The sequence below is a fragment of the Aythya ferina genome (genome assembly GCF_964211825.1).
Source record: "Aythya ferina genome assembly, chromosome: 2".
NCBI classification, from domain to species: Eukaryota; Metazoa; Chordata; class Aves; order Anseriformes; family Anatidae; genus Aythya; species Aythya ferina.
In genome coordinates, this window is record NC_140297.1 from 29020435 (window position 1) to 29041110 (window position 20676).

The following is a 20676-nucleotide window of genomic DNA, read 5'->3' on the forward strand; positions in this document are numbered from 1 at the left end:
ATAGATGTGATGGATAATGTATAATGGAGGACTTTAATGGAATTCGTGCTTAGTCTAATGACCAAGCAGGTTAAATAGGTGGATGTAAGATTCCAGTTTTTCCCCCACAAACTGCACCTTCAATGTATAAGAACAGACCCACTACTTGGGTTGAAGGGTGCAGACATAAAGAGCATTTTAATGTTTACATGAACTCTTTTGTCCTTAGGACTGACAAGAGTTCTACTGCTTTTATGTATAAAATGTCATGTTATGTTTCCAAGAAAAAAAAGCAGTCAGAGTAATAGCTATGTTCTTAAACATATTTTTTTCAAGGAAATACAAAGTCCTAGGATCTCATCTTCCAGGATAAAATAAAATAAAACAACAATTCTTTGTATTTCACCTGTAACAGAATATATATGTCTTTCTTGAGAATATTAATACTTCTGCCTAGCCATGGAAAAATAGATGGGACTCCAAATGTGCGTGTATGTTTTTTTTTTTCCTTTGTCCTTCCCCTCCCTCTCCCCAGCATTGTCCATCAATTGCTCAAAATCTGAGAGCAATTGTTAATACTTAACCCTATTCTTCATCAGCAGTTCTGTCTCTGCTGAACCAAACACAGGTCTTTGGGTTGATGGGTTACTGCCTCATGGCTGATGTGCCATTGACAGAGCAGACGTGATGGCACCATAGTGCAGAGGCCTATGCTAGTGCAGGGCAGCAGGCACAACAGTGTATTCCAAGAGAATACAGAATAGGATGGACAAATATGGCATCTATTATATATAAATAAAAAATAAAAAATCTTAGAAGAGATACAGGCTATGAAATAGCAAAGTATCCTATCATACCTTATTAGAAAGTCCTATGGGAAATACATCTATTTTAGAATAAACACTCAACAGAAAATCTCAGCTAAATTTTAACACTGTCATCATTTGTTGGTAAATTTGCATAACTTTAGGTTAGAATACCGAAAGTGTAAAAGAAGATTTTTAAGAAGTCCTAATACAAATAGATACAGCAAGTTCTAATTGTTATCTTAGACAATGCAGACACTTACAACCTATGAGAGTTTATTTTATCATGCACACAAGCAATTAAATACATAATTCCTTGATTCACATTGATACTCCCAGCAGCTGTTGTAAAAGTACTCACTGATACGCAGATACTCCTCTCTAATCCCCTGCCTTGTAGCCATGGAGGGCTTTGTAGAGTCAGCACAAATCAATGCATCTCATTTAATTAATGCTAAAGGGGGAAATAATCTCACACTAATAAGGCAGCAGACAAACTATCCTGGACTGGTTGACTGTGCCTAAGGTCTTAGCAGTAAACTGACATGAATTAAGAAGGGTAACACGACCTATATAAAAACACTGCATCTGTCTGTCATGCTACTGTGTTGCTTTTGCTATACACACACACAACCACATCCAAGCTTATGTGGGTCATGATTTACAATTGGTACGATGGAGGAAAACTAAGTATTGTAAACAGTATAGTTCATAAGCATGACAGTGGTGTGCGTTTGATTTTGGTGTCGTGAAAATTCCAAGATACACTTTAAAGGGACCATGAAGAGACTCTGTTTTGATTTTTTTTTTGTTTCACAAAGACGTCAGAACAGATTGTTGGCAGATACCTGTCATTACCCACAGAGCTCTAGTATAGTAGTGATGACAAGGATAAAGCTATGAAACCTGCTGTTTTTCTGATGGGAAAAATCAACAGCCTTAGACGTGAGTATCAAGTGAACTGTGTGTTTTAGTATTTCTCCAGTAAAATTACCTAGGTAGTAATAAAACAAAGAAGAAACCAAAGAAAGGGCAGTTCATACATACTCCATCAAGAAAAACAGGTAAACAACAGGTCAGTTAACATTTTGATCTGACACTGCCACATTTGCTGAAAAGAGTCAGCTGTTAGCTCCTGCCCACAGATTGCAGAACTGATATGGCTGAAAAATAACAAAGGAAGAATACTTTAAATGGCTGCTGAATGGTATTTACTTATTTACCAATAAATGTAGCTTAAGTTTGGAAAGAAAAAGAAATGAAAAATCAAAATATTAGGCATATATAATGCTGGAAACAAACAAACAAACAAAAACAAATAAACAAACAAAAAAAAAACAACACCAGATAAAAACAAAATAAGAAAAAATCATCTTTTCATTCTGCAGCTGAAACTTAAGTCTATTTACAGCTGTTAGTTTAGGATTTGTTCTGAAGTACTTGTTAAGCTACTGAAATCTAAGGACCCTATTTGGAAGGACTCTGCCCCTGTCCCTCCAGTGTTCGCACCTAGCAGTAACAACAGATCTAACCACACTTTGCCTTTCTTTATTTTATAGTTACAGGCACTCCAGAGTTACTGAGAAACCCATTCACACTTATGATTTTGTAGCTACACTCAAAATTGTGAATATTATTGCATGAATCCTCTTACAAAATTAGGGGCCTTCCTTGTGTTGCGCCCTTCCTTTAGTTCCTCAGTTTCTTTGAAACTGTTAGTTACCTCTTCTCAAATATTTTGAATTTAGATGTGTCAAGCAGTAAAAAGAGCTCTGAAGTATTTACTCTTCTGTTCCTGTTCACCTTTTCTTCTCTGAGGAAGTCAACTGAACTGTGATTAGAAACACACATTTTTCAAAACAAACAGCTTATGAATTTTTTGGCATTGCACAGTAGGTCTGTCTTCTGATTCGTCTCACTCAAAACAGCATGACTGGTAACAAAAACCTATTCATGGCTTCATAAATTTACCCGGCAGTATTTACATAAAACTTTTGACAGTCTTACAATTTGAGTTTCTTGTGTCATTTCAGTATATCACATGACATATTCCATAATATATTAATAACATCAGTGTGGGTATAGCTTGCCCTTCTTGTCGGATTTAGGGGATGCTGTCACAAATGAAGAAGTACAATTACCCCCATTTCCTACCTCATAATGTCATGAGATAACAGAAATTCAAGTAAAAGTTGGGCACTACACAAAAAACATTTCCCTTAAATAATGACCTTGATTTCTTTTCTAGTCCAAGCTAATTTGCAAAATCATATCCCATTTGTGATTACATACTGTACTACTTGGAAAAGAAATAAAAAAATCACAAGAACTAACAGTAAAACAGATATCTGAACAAAGCAGACAACATAGCAGACAAACCTTACTCTACCTTGGGCTAGGTATAAAATTAGTGAAAAATTCAATGCTACCATTTCCACAGGGAAATAAGCTACTATGTTAGAATTTACAAAAATAAACCAAGCAGGCTTGAGTTATGAGTCCTGTCAAGTTTAGCTTGAAAAACTAAAAGCAGATTGATGGGAAGTTACAAGGCACTTTTATTTGCTAGCAGGTGAGATAACCATTGTGATACCACAGAAGTCCCTTGTTGATTTGGCATAATATAGCTTTTACATTTGTTCTTAAAGACAAAAACATATAGCACACTGAAATCTAGAGATGGTGCCAAACTGAAGAACTGTCATATACCAAAGGCATGAAAACAGCAAGAAAAACATCATAAATACTAGAAAGATATAAAGTAAGATTTAACTGGCAAAACAGCAGCTTATACATGTTCAGGAAAATAAAAACAAATCATAACATAATCCATGAATACAAAGCAGATATTCAGAAAAGGCAGCAAACATACACTGAAAATAGATTGAAACATCTATATCATCTGTTCTAGACCCTTTTTAACTGCAAAGGTATGCTAAACCTTGAAAAATGCTGGAGGCAAAAAATAAATTAGATAAGTCTTAGAAATAGTCTGTAATGTATACAACACCTATCAATAATAGATTTTTGTTCTAGAAAGGCTACTGGAAAGGAAACCATAATTTTAGCAATATATTCCTTAGCATGAGTTCAATTCCTTAGCATCAGGGTCAGATTAAATATCTCATTTCCTGTACACCTGAAATTCCTGTCAAATGATTTTAGAATGCTCAAAGAATGCAGGATTTGTTCAACAGCAATTCCAGGCTTCATCTGCCTATGCATTACACCATGGATAAGAGAAACACAGTCACTCCCTTAAATGGAACTGATGAGAAAACACACATAGATGCCTTGTGCTTCACTACCAAAAACATGTAATGAAACAGGGAAAAAAATTAAAAAAAAAATCAAAGAACCAGATACCCTAAGATTTTTTTAAAAAGAAACAAGAATAATAAAAATTCATACAAAATCAAACACACACACACAAAGGAACGAAAACCAAAGGCTTCAGGCTTTCCAATCTAGAGTAAATATAGCAATGACTCTAAAACCTTTCCAGTTTACAAAGAGTAAAAAAAGAGACTTCAAATCTCCAGTGAGAAAAAAAATGGGGAAAATGGGAACTGTGGAAAAAAAAAATAAAGCTATTTTATGTTTGGGGAAGAGTCTCTCTGGGGTCTACTAGTGCTAATGGCATGTAAACGGTAGTCTTGGGTATAGCAGGTACAATAGGAATATTCTGTCAGTAGCTTTTCCACTGTTTCATTATTCATTGTGGTCACTGCGGTCAGTGTAGGGGACATTCACTGATAAAATCCATTAGAGTGAAAGAGTTATAACGGTAAACAAAAAATGGTTGAGAAAAGGCTTTATTTCCCTTTTTTCTTCCTTTTTCTCTCTGATTCTTGATACAGAATTATTTTTTTATTATTATTTTTTAAAGCTTTGGTTTAAGCTATTTGCTATCATTATGGTTATTGAAAAACACATTCAGCTCAAATTATTCTATAATAGACATTGTAAAGACACAGAAATATAGTTAAATATGTTTATTAATCACTGCTGCAAAGAGGAATATTGCAATAAAGGCAGGATGTTGCATACTGTACAGAAAGAAATAAAGCACGTGTGGTGGGAAACCTGAGCTGTGTAACATAAAATTCTGTATACCACAGTGTGTTGGTATCTGGAATATCCAACTCTCACCACCAGTCATATATTGTGAGATATTTTACCTCTCTTTGGGTTTATGAGGTTACTGCAAAAAAAGGAAGCAGATAATCATGTGACTTCCCATTTTGTACCACTGTGGCAAGCACCTCAAGATGCACTGCCAGGGTTCAAAAGCAGAAAAGTCCAGGCCTTTTCTATGCAAACAAACAGTTCCCACTTCTTTTTGCAAGTTACCTGAAGCAGCACTTTACCTGTCATGTACAGTACTCATAATTTGCCCTTGGACAGACAACTGCTGCTTCCCTTGCATGTTTTCCCTCAGCTGTTGTCACAAAAAATGAGTCCCTCCCCATTATTCAAGTCAACAACAAGGTCTTGCATTGGGCCATCAGCCACTCTGGCTTCCCATGGACTTCAGTTATTTTACCATATTCTTTCTACTTTTCACTGACCAAGGTCACTCTGGACTCAATGCTGAAATAATATGTATTTCTCACATGGGGTCACATTTAGTTAAAGTTAAAAAGAATAAAAAAAAAAAAAAAAAAAAAGGAAACAGTTTCAATGTTGTATTTTATAATGGTAGCTTCTGACCAATTCAGATTGTTCCACAGCTTTTTCCAGCTTTCACTACCAGCTTTCTGAAGACCTATCTAATTCCCTCAGGACAACAACCAAGCCCATGCACATTTGTGTTCACACAGCTGCTGGTCATTAGAGAGCATTTTTTTGGTTTGATATTTTTGTGGTACCACAAAGCTGGCAAACACTCCCACTCAGGCCTAGAAAGCTTAGCATGCTCTTTTAGACTATACAAAAGAACAAAACCAGGCCTAATTCTCTGTGGGCCTCAACACCGTAAGCAAACAGCTGAGAACATAACTAAAGAACACTGTACTCAAAGCTTAAAGAGAGGTTTCCTGTTCCATGAGAGTTTAAGATCTAGGTATTTACCTAGATCATCTGAATATACATTCAGATGTATTTAAACAAATTTTGATTGCTTATCCTTCAGTATATATTAACTGCAGCTAAAAAAAAAAAAAAAAAAAAAGAAAAAAAAGTAATAACGGGGTAAAATAAACATTGGAGAAAATTATTCACAAAATTATCTTCCAGTTTTGCTTCGAGATATTAAGTTGAATGCTTGCTTTTCCATCTAATCACAAAGATGCCACAGCTTGACTTCATGCATTCAGAGTTTCTAATTTACCCTAGCTCTAAACAGGAATTAATAGTGCTAATTAAAATCTCCTTAACTCATTCCATTCCTTTGATTAGCTATTTTAACTCCATTCAGGTAAATAAATGAAATTTCTGTTATCCTAATTTAACATATAAATTAGAATACATATACAGATTAAACTTATATTGACCTTTTAATGGCATTGAGACTAACATCCAATTTTTCATACCAATAGCTCAGATAAATTTTTGCACTGCAAGCAGGGAAACAAATGTACACAAAAACTCCACTGATATAAATTAGCACATTTCTGGGTCACTGAAAATCAGAAAATGCCAGTTTTGATCCTAATACTACAGATACGTCTTCAGGAATGCAAGTATTCCCTCCCAGAGCAATGTGAATATAAAGTCTTTAAGCAACCTACATTTACACATGACAGAATACACAGAGAAAGTACTGCATCCTGTTGAACTCAGGTCAACGCATATCTATTAAGGCACTAACAAGGAAAGGGTAGAGATAAGGCTATTTAAGGAGATTAAAGCTATCTAAAGAATCTGTGCTTATTTCACAGAAAAAAAATCTTTCTTTTCAAAACAGTCCTATGCTGCCTCTGTTTATTTTTTTGCTGTTCTGACTCTTCAAAGTGGTTTCATTCTCAAATTCACAGGTACAGTTTTCTGGAAAAATGACAGCATTAGCTTTTATTTATTAAAACACTTAGTTGGTATTTTACCATGATTTAACATTTAAATGTTACTCTGTAGTCATCAGTAAAAATAAAGTTTTGTGAGTCAGCAATAAAGTATCTTTGTAGAAGCTTACAGTATGTGTATTGTGTTTGAAGGTATCTTGGGATAAAACATAGCCTTAGCAATAAATATCAATCTGCTATTTCTACCTGTACAGATATTATATTAAATGAAATAAAACAGACAGATAAGTTGATGAAAGAAAAGAAACTTCTAAATACCGTGACTGTTGCATCGTGATGTTTCCACAAGTCGACTATTTTGATCATAGCATGCCATGGCCTGGTAACGATAGCCTTGTCCACATTCCTTAATGTCTCCTTGCATCTTCATTCCCAGCAATACTTCAACTTTACCCTCTGGTAAAATACAGTCTGACCAATTTCCCACAGGCTGAGCGCTATATTTATCACATGGACAAAACTGATTCTCAATCAGAGGATACAATTGAGAATTTTTGCATTTGTCTCTTTTCTTACTTTTTCCTGGAAAGAAGAAATAATTATTTTAGAAAGTTTGTATCAGTTTAAATCTCAGTTTAAATCAGTTAAAAAAAAAAAAAAATTAGCCATCTGTAAATTAAAGATAAATCCTCCAAAAAAGAAAAACCTAAGGCCAAAGTTCGCAAATCTAAGTTCTTCAAAATTCAATATGTGTTCCTAAAACTACTTACATTCAGTTTTATTTATTTAGGTTAATGACTTGAATTTCTTAAGTAACAAATGCCTACAGTTTGCACAAAGGTAACTTATGATAAAGCCACATATTTATGTTTACTTTGGATAAAAGTACATGGGGTGTACAAGCACTTTGAAAGCAGTTTGAAAAAGTTTGCAAATAAAGAAATGCATGATTTCCCCCTATTCGATCAGCGGCATGAAGTCCAAAATAAATAAATATCTGGATAAAACTTTCTCAAGTTGAAGAAAATTGCAAGAGGAAATAACATGCATCTTCGTTACAATAGTACCTTCTTCCAAATGTCAAAACTGTTTAAATTCACCACCTGTTACAACACATTTTGTTAATAATTACCATTCCTCTTCCCTATTAGAGAAGGCTCCTTCTGTGAATTTGTTTCTCGTCAAATATCATTTTTCTTCTCAAACTGCAGTGTGCCCACCCAACTCACCTCCCAACCCCCATTAAATTTATTTTTAATTTTCTCTATGGTTAACTTTGCTCTATTTTCCTTTCTGTATATGACAGCTCATGTGTATTAATTAAGAAGTCTCAGAAGCAGTTTTAAAAAATCCCTGCTACTCAGATGTTATAAATTATTATTTTACAGTATTTTCTTTGATTGTCAAAACTAAGCACTGGACACAACTTTGCAGCCCCTTTAGTTCTTATATTTACTACTGCCTTTATTTACAATGAAAAAGAGGGCATGTGAAGAAATTAGTTCCTTTTTCTTTTGATAATAAAACTTTATACTAAAAATATCCTCCTCATCATCATTTTCACTAAGGATAATTATGAATGCACTCCCAGTTACCTGTATGGTAGCTCACTGCAACAAAGAATGCACCATAGCACCTATCTGTGCTTTAGCAAATCTGAAGGGGTGACTTAACATACAGAAGGTAAGAATCTCACAGTATTGATAGTGTGGTAAGAGTCTATTATTTCTTGCCTTTTTTTTTTTTTTTTTTTAATTGTTTTTTTTTTTTCCCCATACCCCCACATGTGGCAGCAACCTTGGCATAAAGTTCATTGGCGTTGTAAGACAGTCAAGACAGTCACTATGAGCTATGGACTTACTGGACAAAGTCCATCAGAGAGCTATCAAGGCCTCGAGCACCTCTGCTATGAGGAGAGGCTGAGAGGGCTGGGACTCTCAGCCTGGAGAGGAGGCAGCTCAGGGGGATTCTTATCAATGTCTGTAAATACCTGGAGGGCAAGTGCAAAGAGGATAGAGCCAGGCTCTGTTCAGTGGTGCCCAGTGTCAAGACAAGAGGCAATGGACACAAAGTGGAAAGCAGGAGGTCCCATTTAAACATCAGGAAGCACTTGTTTGCTATGCAGGTGCTCAGTAAACCCATTTATGAAGTGTTTAAGAAGCACGGGCACAGGTTACCCAGAAAGGCTGTAGAGATTCAGTGATTCTGTGAACCTTCTTTACCTCTTTGTGCACAGGCTGCAGAATCAGGATGTGGAACAAGCAAGTTATGAAAACCTTTTAAATACCAAAAAGGTATAGCCCTTTTGCTGTAAAGACAATGGAGTACACAACAAAATGCAGGTAAAGATATTTTTTTTTTATTTCCTCAGACGCTGCATCAGATTGTTGGTTTATTATGCCGCCTGAAGTTTTCCGCCTCCCTACAACTAGAGATAATGTTGACTTATTTGTCAGAAAAAGAAATGGTCTGCTTTACACTTTACTATCTATACACCATAGAGCAGAAATGTCAGCCTCCTTTGTCTTCCTTACTTCTCTCTACCCACTTCACTATGATCAAGTGTTTGATACATAAAGCAGGAGTTCTCTGTTTTGTTGGTGTTGTTCCACCAGCTATATAGAGCATTACAGTATGAATGGGTCTGCTTTCTGTTCCAATGACAAATGTTGCTTGCTTGTCATAAGGGAGCCTCAGAACAACTAAGGCTTTAATCAAAACAGTAGCAGCAATTAATAAAAGATGCACTGTTTTTCTTGTTACTCTTACCAACAAGAGTGCGTTTTCTTGTTCTGACTCCTCCACAGTCCCCATTACAGGAAGAAAACTTTGACCAGTTTGTAAACTGACAATCATCTTGGCAAGGAATCTGGCACGTCTGTGTTAAGGATGGTAAGGGGCCAGCATATTTAAGGCACTCACTGATGTCAGCCTGTCCTCCATCTTGTCTGCGACAAGTAATTGCTGGAAAGAAAAAAGGATGGGGTTTAATTCAGCAGATTTTCATGGATGCCTCTAATTTAGTAAGTCTACAACATACTACCACAAACTCACATTGAAAGCCCATATATAAAATTTTCATATATATGAAAATATATTTCATATATTGAAAGCTATACGACAGCCTAATATTTTAAATCAGTTACATCTTGAATTAATACATTTGATATTTCTAACTTTTTTTTTTTGAGATTTTCTTTAAATTACTATTTATCAATATTTACCAGGAAAAAAAAAATAAACAAAATTATAGACAACTGTAAATATTATAAAGATCGCACCATGTTATCCATACTGTTGTATTGCTTTTCACATTATCATTTTTCCTACAGAGATAGGCTAATACTCAGGCATTTAAAAACTTGAAATACCATTTTAAGTAGCTGAGTAGTGCATAAGATATAAAATTGTATCAATAACATATATTTTAGAAAAGGGACAGACATAAAATTTAGAAATATATTCTAAATACTGCTTAGCCACTTGCAGCAGTATTTCTGCTCAATGTTCTTCAGAAGGTTTTGTTCTTGTAAAAAAGTTGAATGACTAATCATGTTTGCTGTGGGTGGGGTACCAACGTGCAGGGGCACAAATTCTTATAGGACAGCCACAACCTGAACAAAATCTTCTTAAAATATTTTTCTTTAAAAAAAACACAGCTGGCACAAAAGGAAGTATTTTGAATACAAGGATTTACAAATAGGGCTGTTCTGTTAATATAGGCTTTAACAATGTTCTATTGCTGTTCTTCATGGATTTTTTTTTAACATGGTTGCTTATCTATTATTCTAACCTAAGCCTCAGTAAATCTCATTTTATTTCCTTGCCCCAAAAACCATAAAAGTTATTATGCAGTAACTAGATTGGAAAGTTCTAGTTGTTTGTTTACACAATAGAATCATATTTATGCTTCTTGGCATCTGACAGCACACAGTATATGCAGTATCTCATAATGACTGTGAAAGTAATTTGGATCACCAATTGTTGCAGCAACATTACACCCAAACACAATATATCATTCTCTATACATATGACAGAATATCATGTTTTATATTACACACTGCTCCATAATTTAAACATAGTACTTCAATTGTACTGACAATAATTGTTTTATTGATATACGAATTGAAAAAAAATGTGAATTTTACCATCCAAACTATTATGGTATAATCAAGTTCAACTGTTGGAGAAGAAAACATGTTTGAATGCAAAGTTTCAAAATAAAACAGAAAATAAAACAGAAAATGAGCTATACATGATTTTTTCCTTCCAGAGGAAGGAGGAATATTTGATGAAACGCATGTATTTTTTTTTTATGATTGTTTCAAGGCAATTGGAGGTCTTTTGTGACCTGTGCAAAAACCTTTTTTTCTTTCCTGATAAAGCTTTTTTCCTTCTGATAGTTCTAAATTTCTACTTCATGATGACTGTAGGAAGTTGAACTTGATGACCCAAATGGTCTGTTTCAAACCTGTGTGCCTAGTAAAACATACCTAAAGGCCCTAAGTGAATTGTTTTTTCCACATCTGTGGTAAAACACCGTGAAAGAGGGGGGAGGGTTGTTCTTCTAGAGATACTAAGCAAACAACTTGCCTGATCCTTGACTGCCCTTTGGTGTAGGGCTGCCAGAAGTGTTTGTAATAGGCTCAGGACTGCATTAATTTGCGCTTACTGGGGGATCAACCAGCTGTACATTGTCTCATACAATTACTCTGTCAAATCATATTATTATTGGTGGATGTTATACAAAGAACCTCCCCCCCCCCCCCTTTTTTTTCCAGATATAACAATTCAATGAGCGAAACCAAATATCTAAAATTTTAAATTCCATATAACAACAATTTTAATGATGTGTGTGACCCATACCTCCTGTAGGATTTCTACAGTTATCCAAATATTACAAAAAAAGCATAAGTCAAACCAGTATTTTCTAATGCAGACCTGGATTATGGTTTGGGATTCTTGTGAGATACTCTTTCCAGCTAATAACATACATAAGATACCCCAGGGGAAAAAATAGTTCAGACAAGTTCTACTACGTAGAAATTTCCAGAGGTCAAACCTAAATCCTCTGTCTTGAATTTGACTTTTGCACTCATCAGCAAAACTAACTGCATTATCTTCACTACGTTCTCAGGGAGATACAAGACACCGTTTTTAGCAATGAAAACTGTATCTAGCAAAGGGCTAAAAGATTGTCCATTGATTAACACAACAACTTTTAATAACCAATCTCAAAAGTTTAATACCCATTCTAGATACCGCCTCTCCATCTTTGAGAGGCCATAAACACTGTCCATTGATAAACATTCTTTCTAGCTAAATTGAGTTTTTCTAAAGTCAACATTCATTCTATCTTCCTTGGTCATTAAACACTATGCTGAAGGCAGATATTCATCGTGTCATATTTTTTTTCAGAATCATATTAGTACATCAAATTTACACCAGGCAGACACAGGTGAGAAGTTCTTTTGGGGTTTATCACTTTTTTTTTTCCCCCTGATTAACTGTCAGTTGAACCGTAGCAATCAAAGCAGGAAAACTTCATTCTTGAGACCAAAATATTTCACCTTAATAACAAGACAAATTAGAAGACAGCTTGGCATACCAAATCAATTCCCAAATCTTAATTTTCAGAGTGACTGTACATAATTATTCATACTATTCCTATTTGACAGGACCTGGATCCATTTTACTGTTGTTATTCCACAGATTAGGGTATACATTTGAAAGGTTAATACTCCTTTGACTGTTAGAAGAGTGGCTCTTTTTTCATTACTTAAAGTCAGGATTTTGACCAATGCATACATACCATTAACACGCCTAGGGAGGTTGTGGAGTCTCCTTCTCTGGAGATATTCAAGGCCTGTCTGGACGCCTACCTGGGCAGTCTGCTCTGAGGAACCTGCTTTGGCAGGGGGTTGGACCCGATGATCTTTTGAGGTCCGTTCCAACCCCTACAGTTCTGTGATTCTGTAATTCTGTAATTATTTTGGCTAAATGTCTTGCTTGACATCAGCAATGCCCTTACTTTTAATGGAGATGTTAAGAGTACATTTTTCACACACAGCCTAATATGGGCAAATTCAGCCCCTGCATCTTTGATCAAATGCAATTCTGTAATTACATTCAGTAAATGTCACTGAGTTCAATGGTTAACTTATGGTTAACTTAGTATACAAAGCAATGTCTTCAACTACTATAAAGCCATGCAGTGCCAGACTAATTATTTTGCCTATACAACCATGTCACATTTATTACAGACGTTAGCAGTAAATGGAAAGAGTGCAGTTCTTCTGTTACTAAATTAAGCACAAGTAATTGTTAAGTGAAAACATAAAACAGGAGTATGGCTAACTGAAAAATCAAATTTAACAAGGAAACTATTCACTTAGGAAATTGTTTTGGTATTAAACAATTATTATCTCCCAGAAGAACGGTGTGAAATAAATGGCAGTCCAAATTTTCTGGACAAGGGACTTTGATGTAATTAAAACTTTATCTGATAGCATTGTTTCCACTAAGTCACAGGGGACTACAGGCTAATACATTTGTTGGTGGCATAATGAAAAACAAGACTGTATTTTAACAAGTCTTGTTATACACAAATTTATATAAAGATCTTGCCAACACTGTTCCCATCATTAATGTACTTCACTGAGATACAAGATTCAGTGACCTCACAGACACCTAAAAATAGCAGTACTTTGTAAAGAAAACTGACAAAAGAGTACGTTGTAAAGAAAACTTGAGGTCAAACTGACAGGCCTATAGTTTCCCGGGTCTGCCCTCCGGCCCTTCTTGTAGATGGGCGTCACATTTGCTAGCCACCAGTCAACTGGGACCTCCCCCAATAGCCAGGACTGTTGATAAATGATGGAAAGCGGCTTGGCCAGCTCCTCTGCCAGTTCTCTCAGTATCCTCAGGTGGATTCCTTCTGGCCCCATCGACTTCCGTACATCCAAGTGCTGTAGCAGGTTACCAACCATTTCTTCATGGATAGTGAGGGCCACATTCTACTCCTCATCCCCTTCCACCAGTTCAGGGTACTGGGTATCCAGAGAGCAACCAGTTTTGCCGCTAAAGACTGAGGCAAAGAAGGCATTAAGCACCTCCACCTTTTCCTCATCTTTCGTAACTAAGTTCCTCCCCCTGCATCCAGTAAAGGATAGAGATTCTCCTTAGTCCTCCGTTCTGCATTTATGTATTTGTAAAAACATTTTTTGTTGTCTTTGACAGCAGTTGCCAGATTGAGCTCCAGATTAGCTTTGGCCTTCCTAATTTTGTCCCTGCACTGCCTCGCAACATCCTTATAGTCCTCCTGAGTGGCCCGCCCTCTTTTCCAAAGATTGTAAACACTCCTTTTTCTCCTAAGCACAAGCCACAATTCTCTGTTCAGCCAGGCTGGTCTTCTTCCCCGCCGGCTCGTCTTTGGGCACGTGAGGATAGACCGCTCCTGCGCCATTACGGTTTCCTTCTTGAAAAGTGCCCAGCCTTTCTGGACTCCTCTGCCCTTCAGAACCACCTCCCAAGGGACTCTACCAACCAGTGTCCTGAACAGTTCAAAGTCAGCCCTCCAGAATACAGAGGTTTTACTGGTCCCCTTCCTGGCAGAATGGAGAACTCTACCATTTCATGGTCACTCTGCCCAAGACAGTTTCCAAACACCACATCTCCAACCAGTCCTTCTCTATTTGGGGCACCTCCCCTGTTAGGCTCACTAACCAGCTGCGTCAGGAAGCTATCTTCCACACTCTCCAGAAACCTCCTAGACTGCTTTCTCTGGGTTGTGTTGTGCTTCCAGGATATATCTGGGAAGTTGAAGTCCCCCACGAGAACAAGCGCTGACGATTTCGCTACTTTTGTCAGCTGCCTATAGAACTCCTCATCAGTCTCCTCATCCTGGTTCAGCGGTCTATAACAGACCCCCACCAAGATGCTTCCCTTGTTGGCCTTCCCACTTATCCTAACCCATAGGGACTCAACCTTATCATTCCCAGCCTCAAGTTCCGCGACATCGAAACTCTCTCTGATATAGAGAGCCACACCACCACCCCTTCCATTCTGCCTGTCCCTTCTGAAGTGCCTATAGCCAGACATTGCAGCACTCCAGTCCTGAGAGTGGTCCCAACACGTTTCCATGATGGCAACCAAGTCGTAGCCTGCCTGCTGCACGATGGCTTCCAGCTCCTCCTGTTTGTTACCCATGCTGCATGCATTGGTGTAGATGCACTTCAGTTGGGCCATTGCCTTCTCTCCCAGCCTTGCCATTGTTCCCCCGGCACAGCTCTAACAAGCCTTGTTTCAGCCCCATCCCCCTTCTCACCTAGTTTAAAGCCCTCTCAATGAGCCCCACCAGCTCCTGGCCCAGGATCCGTTTTCCCCTTAGAGATAGGGACCCATCTGCGGCCATCAGGCCAGGTGCTGAGTAAAGCACCCCATGGTCAAAAAAAACCAAAATTTTTGTGTTGACACCAGCCTCTGAGCCATGTGCTTATCAGGTGGGCTTTCCGCGTCCTCTCTGTACCCCTCCCTGCCACCGTAGCGATGGACAAAAACACCACCTGTACTCCCGCTCTATCCACTAACCGTCCCGGTCCCCTAAAGTCCCGTTTGATGGTCTTCAGGCTTCTCTCTTCAATGTCATCACTGACAGCCTGGACTATTAAAAGAGGATAATAGTCAGAGAGGCAAACCAGGTTGGGAAGCTGTCTGGCAATGTCCCTGACCCTGGTCCCAGGGAGGCAGCAGACTTCCCTACGGGTAGGGTCAGGCCGACAAATAGGTCCCTCTGTTCCTCTGAGAAGGGAGTCACCCACAACAACCACCCTTCTTTCCGCCCTGGTGGAGGCAGTCCTGAGGCGTGGAGTCGACTGCCTCGCCCTAGGCATCCTCCTGGGTAGACTTTCTACCTCTTCCTCAGCTACTGGTCTCTCAAGCTCCAGGGCCTCAAACCTGTTGCATAAGGGCACCTAGAAAGGTGGGGCTGGTGAGGGGGGCATCTCCTGCGATGTCAAGCAGGGATCTGTCTCTATTCCTCCTCAACTCCTAGGTCCCCTGCCTCTGCCCAACAGCAACAGGGCAGAGGGTCCACCCCCATTTCGGGTGTCTCACCCCGGTGCCTGCCCTTCAGGCCACACAGGGAGTTGCTCTACCAGTCTACCTCCTGCTCACACTCCCTGATATCCCTCAACCTCTCGACCTCCTCCTCGAGTTCTGCCATGGGGCAGACCAGGTCATCCACCTGCTCACACCTCACACACACAGTCTGTCTGCCCCCCGCAGGTGGTAGGTACAGGCTCAGGCACTCCCTGCACCCGGAGACCTGCACTGCCACAGTTTTGAGCGGGCAGCCGTTCTGGGTGTGTACAGACTTCCTGGAGAGCTCACTGTGCTTGGTGGAGACCATCACAGCTTAGCTAGCAGTAGACCGCCGTTAGAGGAGCTGTTTGTATGGGTGGGGGGCACACTCTGCCCTTCCTGCTCACCCTGCCTGCACCAACTGCCGCGCCACTCCCTTCTGACGCCCCATGCCCTGTTTGCCCTGGTCGCCACACTCCCTAGGGGCTGCTTTTGAACGGTCAGGGAGGGGGCGCTGCTGGCTCCGCCTACACCTTGTCAGCCTCCCTCGCAAGGCCTGCTGGGTCCTGGCGGCTCCCTCAAGTGGGCTCGATGCTGGAAAACATAGCCCTGCTTGTCCGATTCCCCGCTACGCTGCAGAACGCGTCTGCTTGGGAGCCGATCGCCTCAGCAAGTGGTGATTTTTATTTTTATATAAAAATTTTATATAATTTTTATATATACATAATATATATAAATAAAATTTTATATAAAAATAAAATTTTTATATAAAAATAAAAATCATGTAAATAATGCTTTGGAGCACTATTGTCCAGTTTTTTCAGTAAAAAAACCTGAAGCTCCCTGTTGTCATCTGCAGTGACCTTTTAGTCATACGAACCAGAGAAAAGGGACCTCATCTGTTAAATCTCGATGGTGTTAAAATGGTAGTTTATAGCTCCATCAAGAAGCAGCAGTCTTTGTCATTTTGTTTCCTTTATTGTGCTTTTGATGAGGGCATGCAAGTTTAAAAAAAGAAAATCCCCCCTCTAAGTAAGCAATACCGAGAGAGGTAGGCTACTGTCCCTACTTAGCTGCAGTGAGAGGAAAATGTTTTTGACCACCAGCTCTACCTGTGAGCCTCCTCACAGCTCAAACAAGTCTGCAAGGCCACCTCATGCTCACGGCAATCCTAGGAAGCTTTCTCCAATTCCCCTGCTTCACAACCTTTCAAATAACTCCAGACACATTCTGTGAACAAAGCATGGTGAGACGTCAGGATCAGACCTTTAATAATGGCCAATTCCCAGTGACATCAAATATAGCTATTCAGAGATATTTTGTCTGACAGAAAGGTTACATAAGCTTCTGCTTAAATTTTATAAATAACCTTCCTCTTGCTGTTACAGAATCTGCTGACAGATTTCACAATATTCATCCCATTCCTCTTATAAAACTCTGAGGAAGATTTATGGTGGCAAGGACTACAGGCTGCACATCCTTTTGCAAATCTCTTTTCAGTAGCCCTTCCCTGTGCATCCATCCATATACATCATGATGTGATTAGGCTATTGCGGTTTGGGCACTCTAGCTTTTTATCTGCTATACATCCTCTTCACTAGCACTGGGATGTGATCCAACAAACCCTACTTAAACCCACAGAGGCTACTGGCAGGACAACCTCTTTTATAAAGCAAGTTTCCTAGGCTTTCCTGTACAATTCAAAAGGGATTTGAACTGCATTTCTAAGTTCCTTCAGACTTTACTGGAGCTGAGGCTTACTGACATAGACGATTAAGATGAGAACATGACATCATGTATAACTGCTTAAGCTGAAGCTGTTCACAATTTCAAACTATAAATTAATCTATGTCACTGAGCAGACCTCTGCTTTGAAGTTATCTATGTGCTAATAAATGTTGGCAGTAAGAATTACAAAGCAGTCCCTCTTAGCACGCTAGCTGGAGCAGGTTCCTCTCCTGGTCCATAGTGAGTTTCATAGCCCACATCGCCATCAAGTACCAGAAGCCTGTTTTTATCAAGCATTTGCTCTCTTGTTCCAGATTCTGTATTCTGTATTTGCTAACATACCATGTTTCTCCCTCCTGGGTTTCAGGTGGCTCATCAAGACTTCTGGTCAATTTACACTTGTTAATTAAGAAACAGTTTACGATAATAAACACAACATAAATGCTGTTGCAGTAAAACACGGTTTCTCTCTCTACTTCTTGTTGCTTTCTGATAGGGTCAAGCAGACATTTCAAATTCCTTGCTGATGCACTCATAAGACCCTTTCATGAGGGTTTGGAATAAGAGCAAGTTAGAAGTCTTAAGTCACAATTACAGAATAATTCTTGCTCTACTTATCCATTGTTAAAAGGCATTTTAAATGCCTTTAAAAAAGGCATTGTTAAAAGGCATTGTTAAAAGGCATTTTAACAATGCCACAATTAAGACTGCAAATTTTCATTCATTATTCAGCACAATTATCATAACTATCTGCATTGTTCAAATAAGTTAATGACTACAACAATGAATTTGCTTCTCAAATATTAAACGCAATGTTACAATGCTTGGGTTTAGATATAAATAGTTTCCCAACATTTGAATAAGTAATTAACATTTTTTTTCTTAAAAAAAGTCTAAATAAAATCTGTTCATATAACAAAAAGCAAAAACACCAAACCCCTTCCTTCTCTTTCCTCTGCATTGACCCAAGTTCTAATTTTCTGACATGTTCATTTAAACTGACATGATTTGTAACAAAACCACCATTACACAAGACAGCTAGAAACAGAGCTATCTTTAACAATGAATCACAATTCTAAATTTTATGATTCACCCAAGCTTCTCTTCTGTTGAGCAAGACCAACGTGGCAAAAAATCTGAAGAATGGAAATGTGAATAGTAAAGCTGTTGTATAAAGCAAGGCATGCATACACTCTGTCTTTATTCAGACATTCTTAAGATCAGTCATCTAACCAGTAATTTTAAATGTTTTCTAACTTCTAGTTTTTCCTTCAGATGTAAACATCTTTCTAGATAACATATGAACAGTACAGACTATTTTGTTGAATCACAGAATCACAGAATTTTCTAGGTTGGAAGAGACCTCAAGGTCATCGAGTCCAACCTCCAACCTAAAAAATAAGCTGCAAATGACTGCATAGTCAGATGTGCCTATTCCCTGGTATACCTTCCTATTCTTTCTTATTTAACACCTTTGCTGTTACTATCTGTTACAGTGTTCTTGTGTAGGCAATCACATCAGAAACAGGATAAACTAATGGCATTGGCAATATCTCAGACTGAAAAAGAACAGAACTATTGTCACATACAGGAATGACATTACTGCTCTATTGACTATCAACAAAAAATGAAATGACAATCCACTGGAAACTAAAGGACTGACTTTCATAAGAATTTTGTTTCACTTCATCTTCAAAAGTAAGTTAATAGAAACAAATGAATGTGTGATTTCTACATTCACGAGCACCAGAAATTTCGAACTCCTTTTCCATTGATTTTTTTTTTTTGCTGTTTACATATATATTCATAAAATTGTAAACATTTGTAGAGAAATCAGCAACAAATGCTTAAATATACAGTTCAAAATATCTGTATTCAGTATCACATTATAAATGCAGTATCAAAATATTATACCAAACAGATTTCATATTTCATTGTTTAGCATTTCCTGATTTTGGGGTAGTTCAAAGGACTTGCACAGTAGTAGTTTTGTCTTTTTCTGCATCTATATCACAAAATAATCTTTAAATGAATGACGTATAGTACAGAACTTTTAAGAATATACTAACATACAAAGTTTTCCACAGCCTGTAGAAACTTTATATTTGAGAAGCTAAGTATTCAGGAGGTAGCTAAGAATCAACAGGGAGAACGGACAAAGCCTCTTCAAGAATCTTCCTTCAAAATCTCATGAAATCTTTCTAACACTCCAGAAGGCAGAACCTAATCACCCAGAAGGCTTGCATTCAGGTCAGCCTCCACTCATGGAGCACCCTGCATGAAATCAACTCTTGTAATGGGGATGAGAATAATGTGCACCACTAAAATTTCACACATGGCTATTTTCATGGCAGAAATTATAAAGTAAGAAGGGAGAGGGAGTACATAATACCCTGTGTAAGAGAAAACCTATAGAAATCTACCAAATCATACAATCAGTAATTCCAAAATCATGTATTGCTTAGTATATGTGTAATACACATGATTGAAGTTGGAGCTGAAAAAACAACAACAAAAACCACAACCAATCAACACGCAAAAAACCCTGAAACTCTCATGACATGGAATAATAAAATACAATTTGCACGCACAATAATTGGCTGTCCTTTATTAATGAGTTTGAGGCCAAGTCATTAGATTGAGGCACTGCAACACATCTATAGAAAATAACATTTTGTACTGAACTCCTACCGCCAAAGACAGAAATCTTATTTTCTCAGTGTGTTAAATGAATGTATCCTCCAGAGCTGCTAGAAATAGATTGCATTAGTGATAGACCTCTGAAAGAATTACCACAGTCAGAAGTCTTTTATATTAGCAGGCAATACCTTCGTGTTTCATTTCATGGTAAGTCCTAAATTGATCTCTTGTAACACCTTCTGAGTAAATGGTAGAAGTTACTAGTTTAAGATTTACTCTTTTCAAAGTATACCATAACCTCATTTAATACTGCAAGGAAATTAATGACCATAACATTTCATTTCTGCAGTTAGCAGTGTCCTTGATCAGGAATTCTACAATTTGCTGAGACAATATTATTTTAACAGATAGAAGTTTGCACTCAGCAAAGGCAACAGAAAAAAAACCTTCCTGAAATTCAGGGTTGACTAGTAGTTCAA

General features: G+C 37.9%; 1 protein-coding gene across 1 annotated transcript in view; it reads right to left on the reverse strand.

The window, feature by feature from the left end:
* THSD7A (thrombospondin type 1 domain containing 7A) overlaps positions 1-20676 on the reverse strand; it is a 286485-nt gene that overhangs the window by 37460 nt on the left and 228349 nt on the right. Inside the window, exons 14-15 of the mRNA XM_084510995.1 lie at positions 9518-9712; positions 7067-7330 (exon numbers count right to left, since the gene is read on the reverse strand). Coding sequence (XP_084367121.1) covers positions 7067-7330; positions 9518-9712 — 459 coding nt within the window. The remainder of the gene's footprint in view (positions 1-7066; positions 7331-9517; positions 9713-20676) is intronic.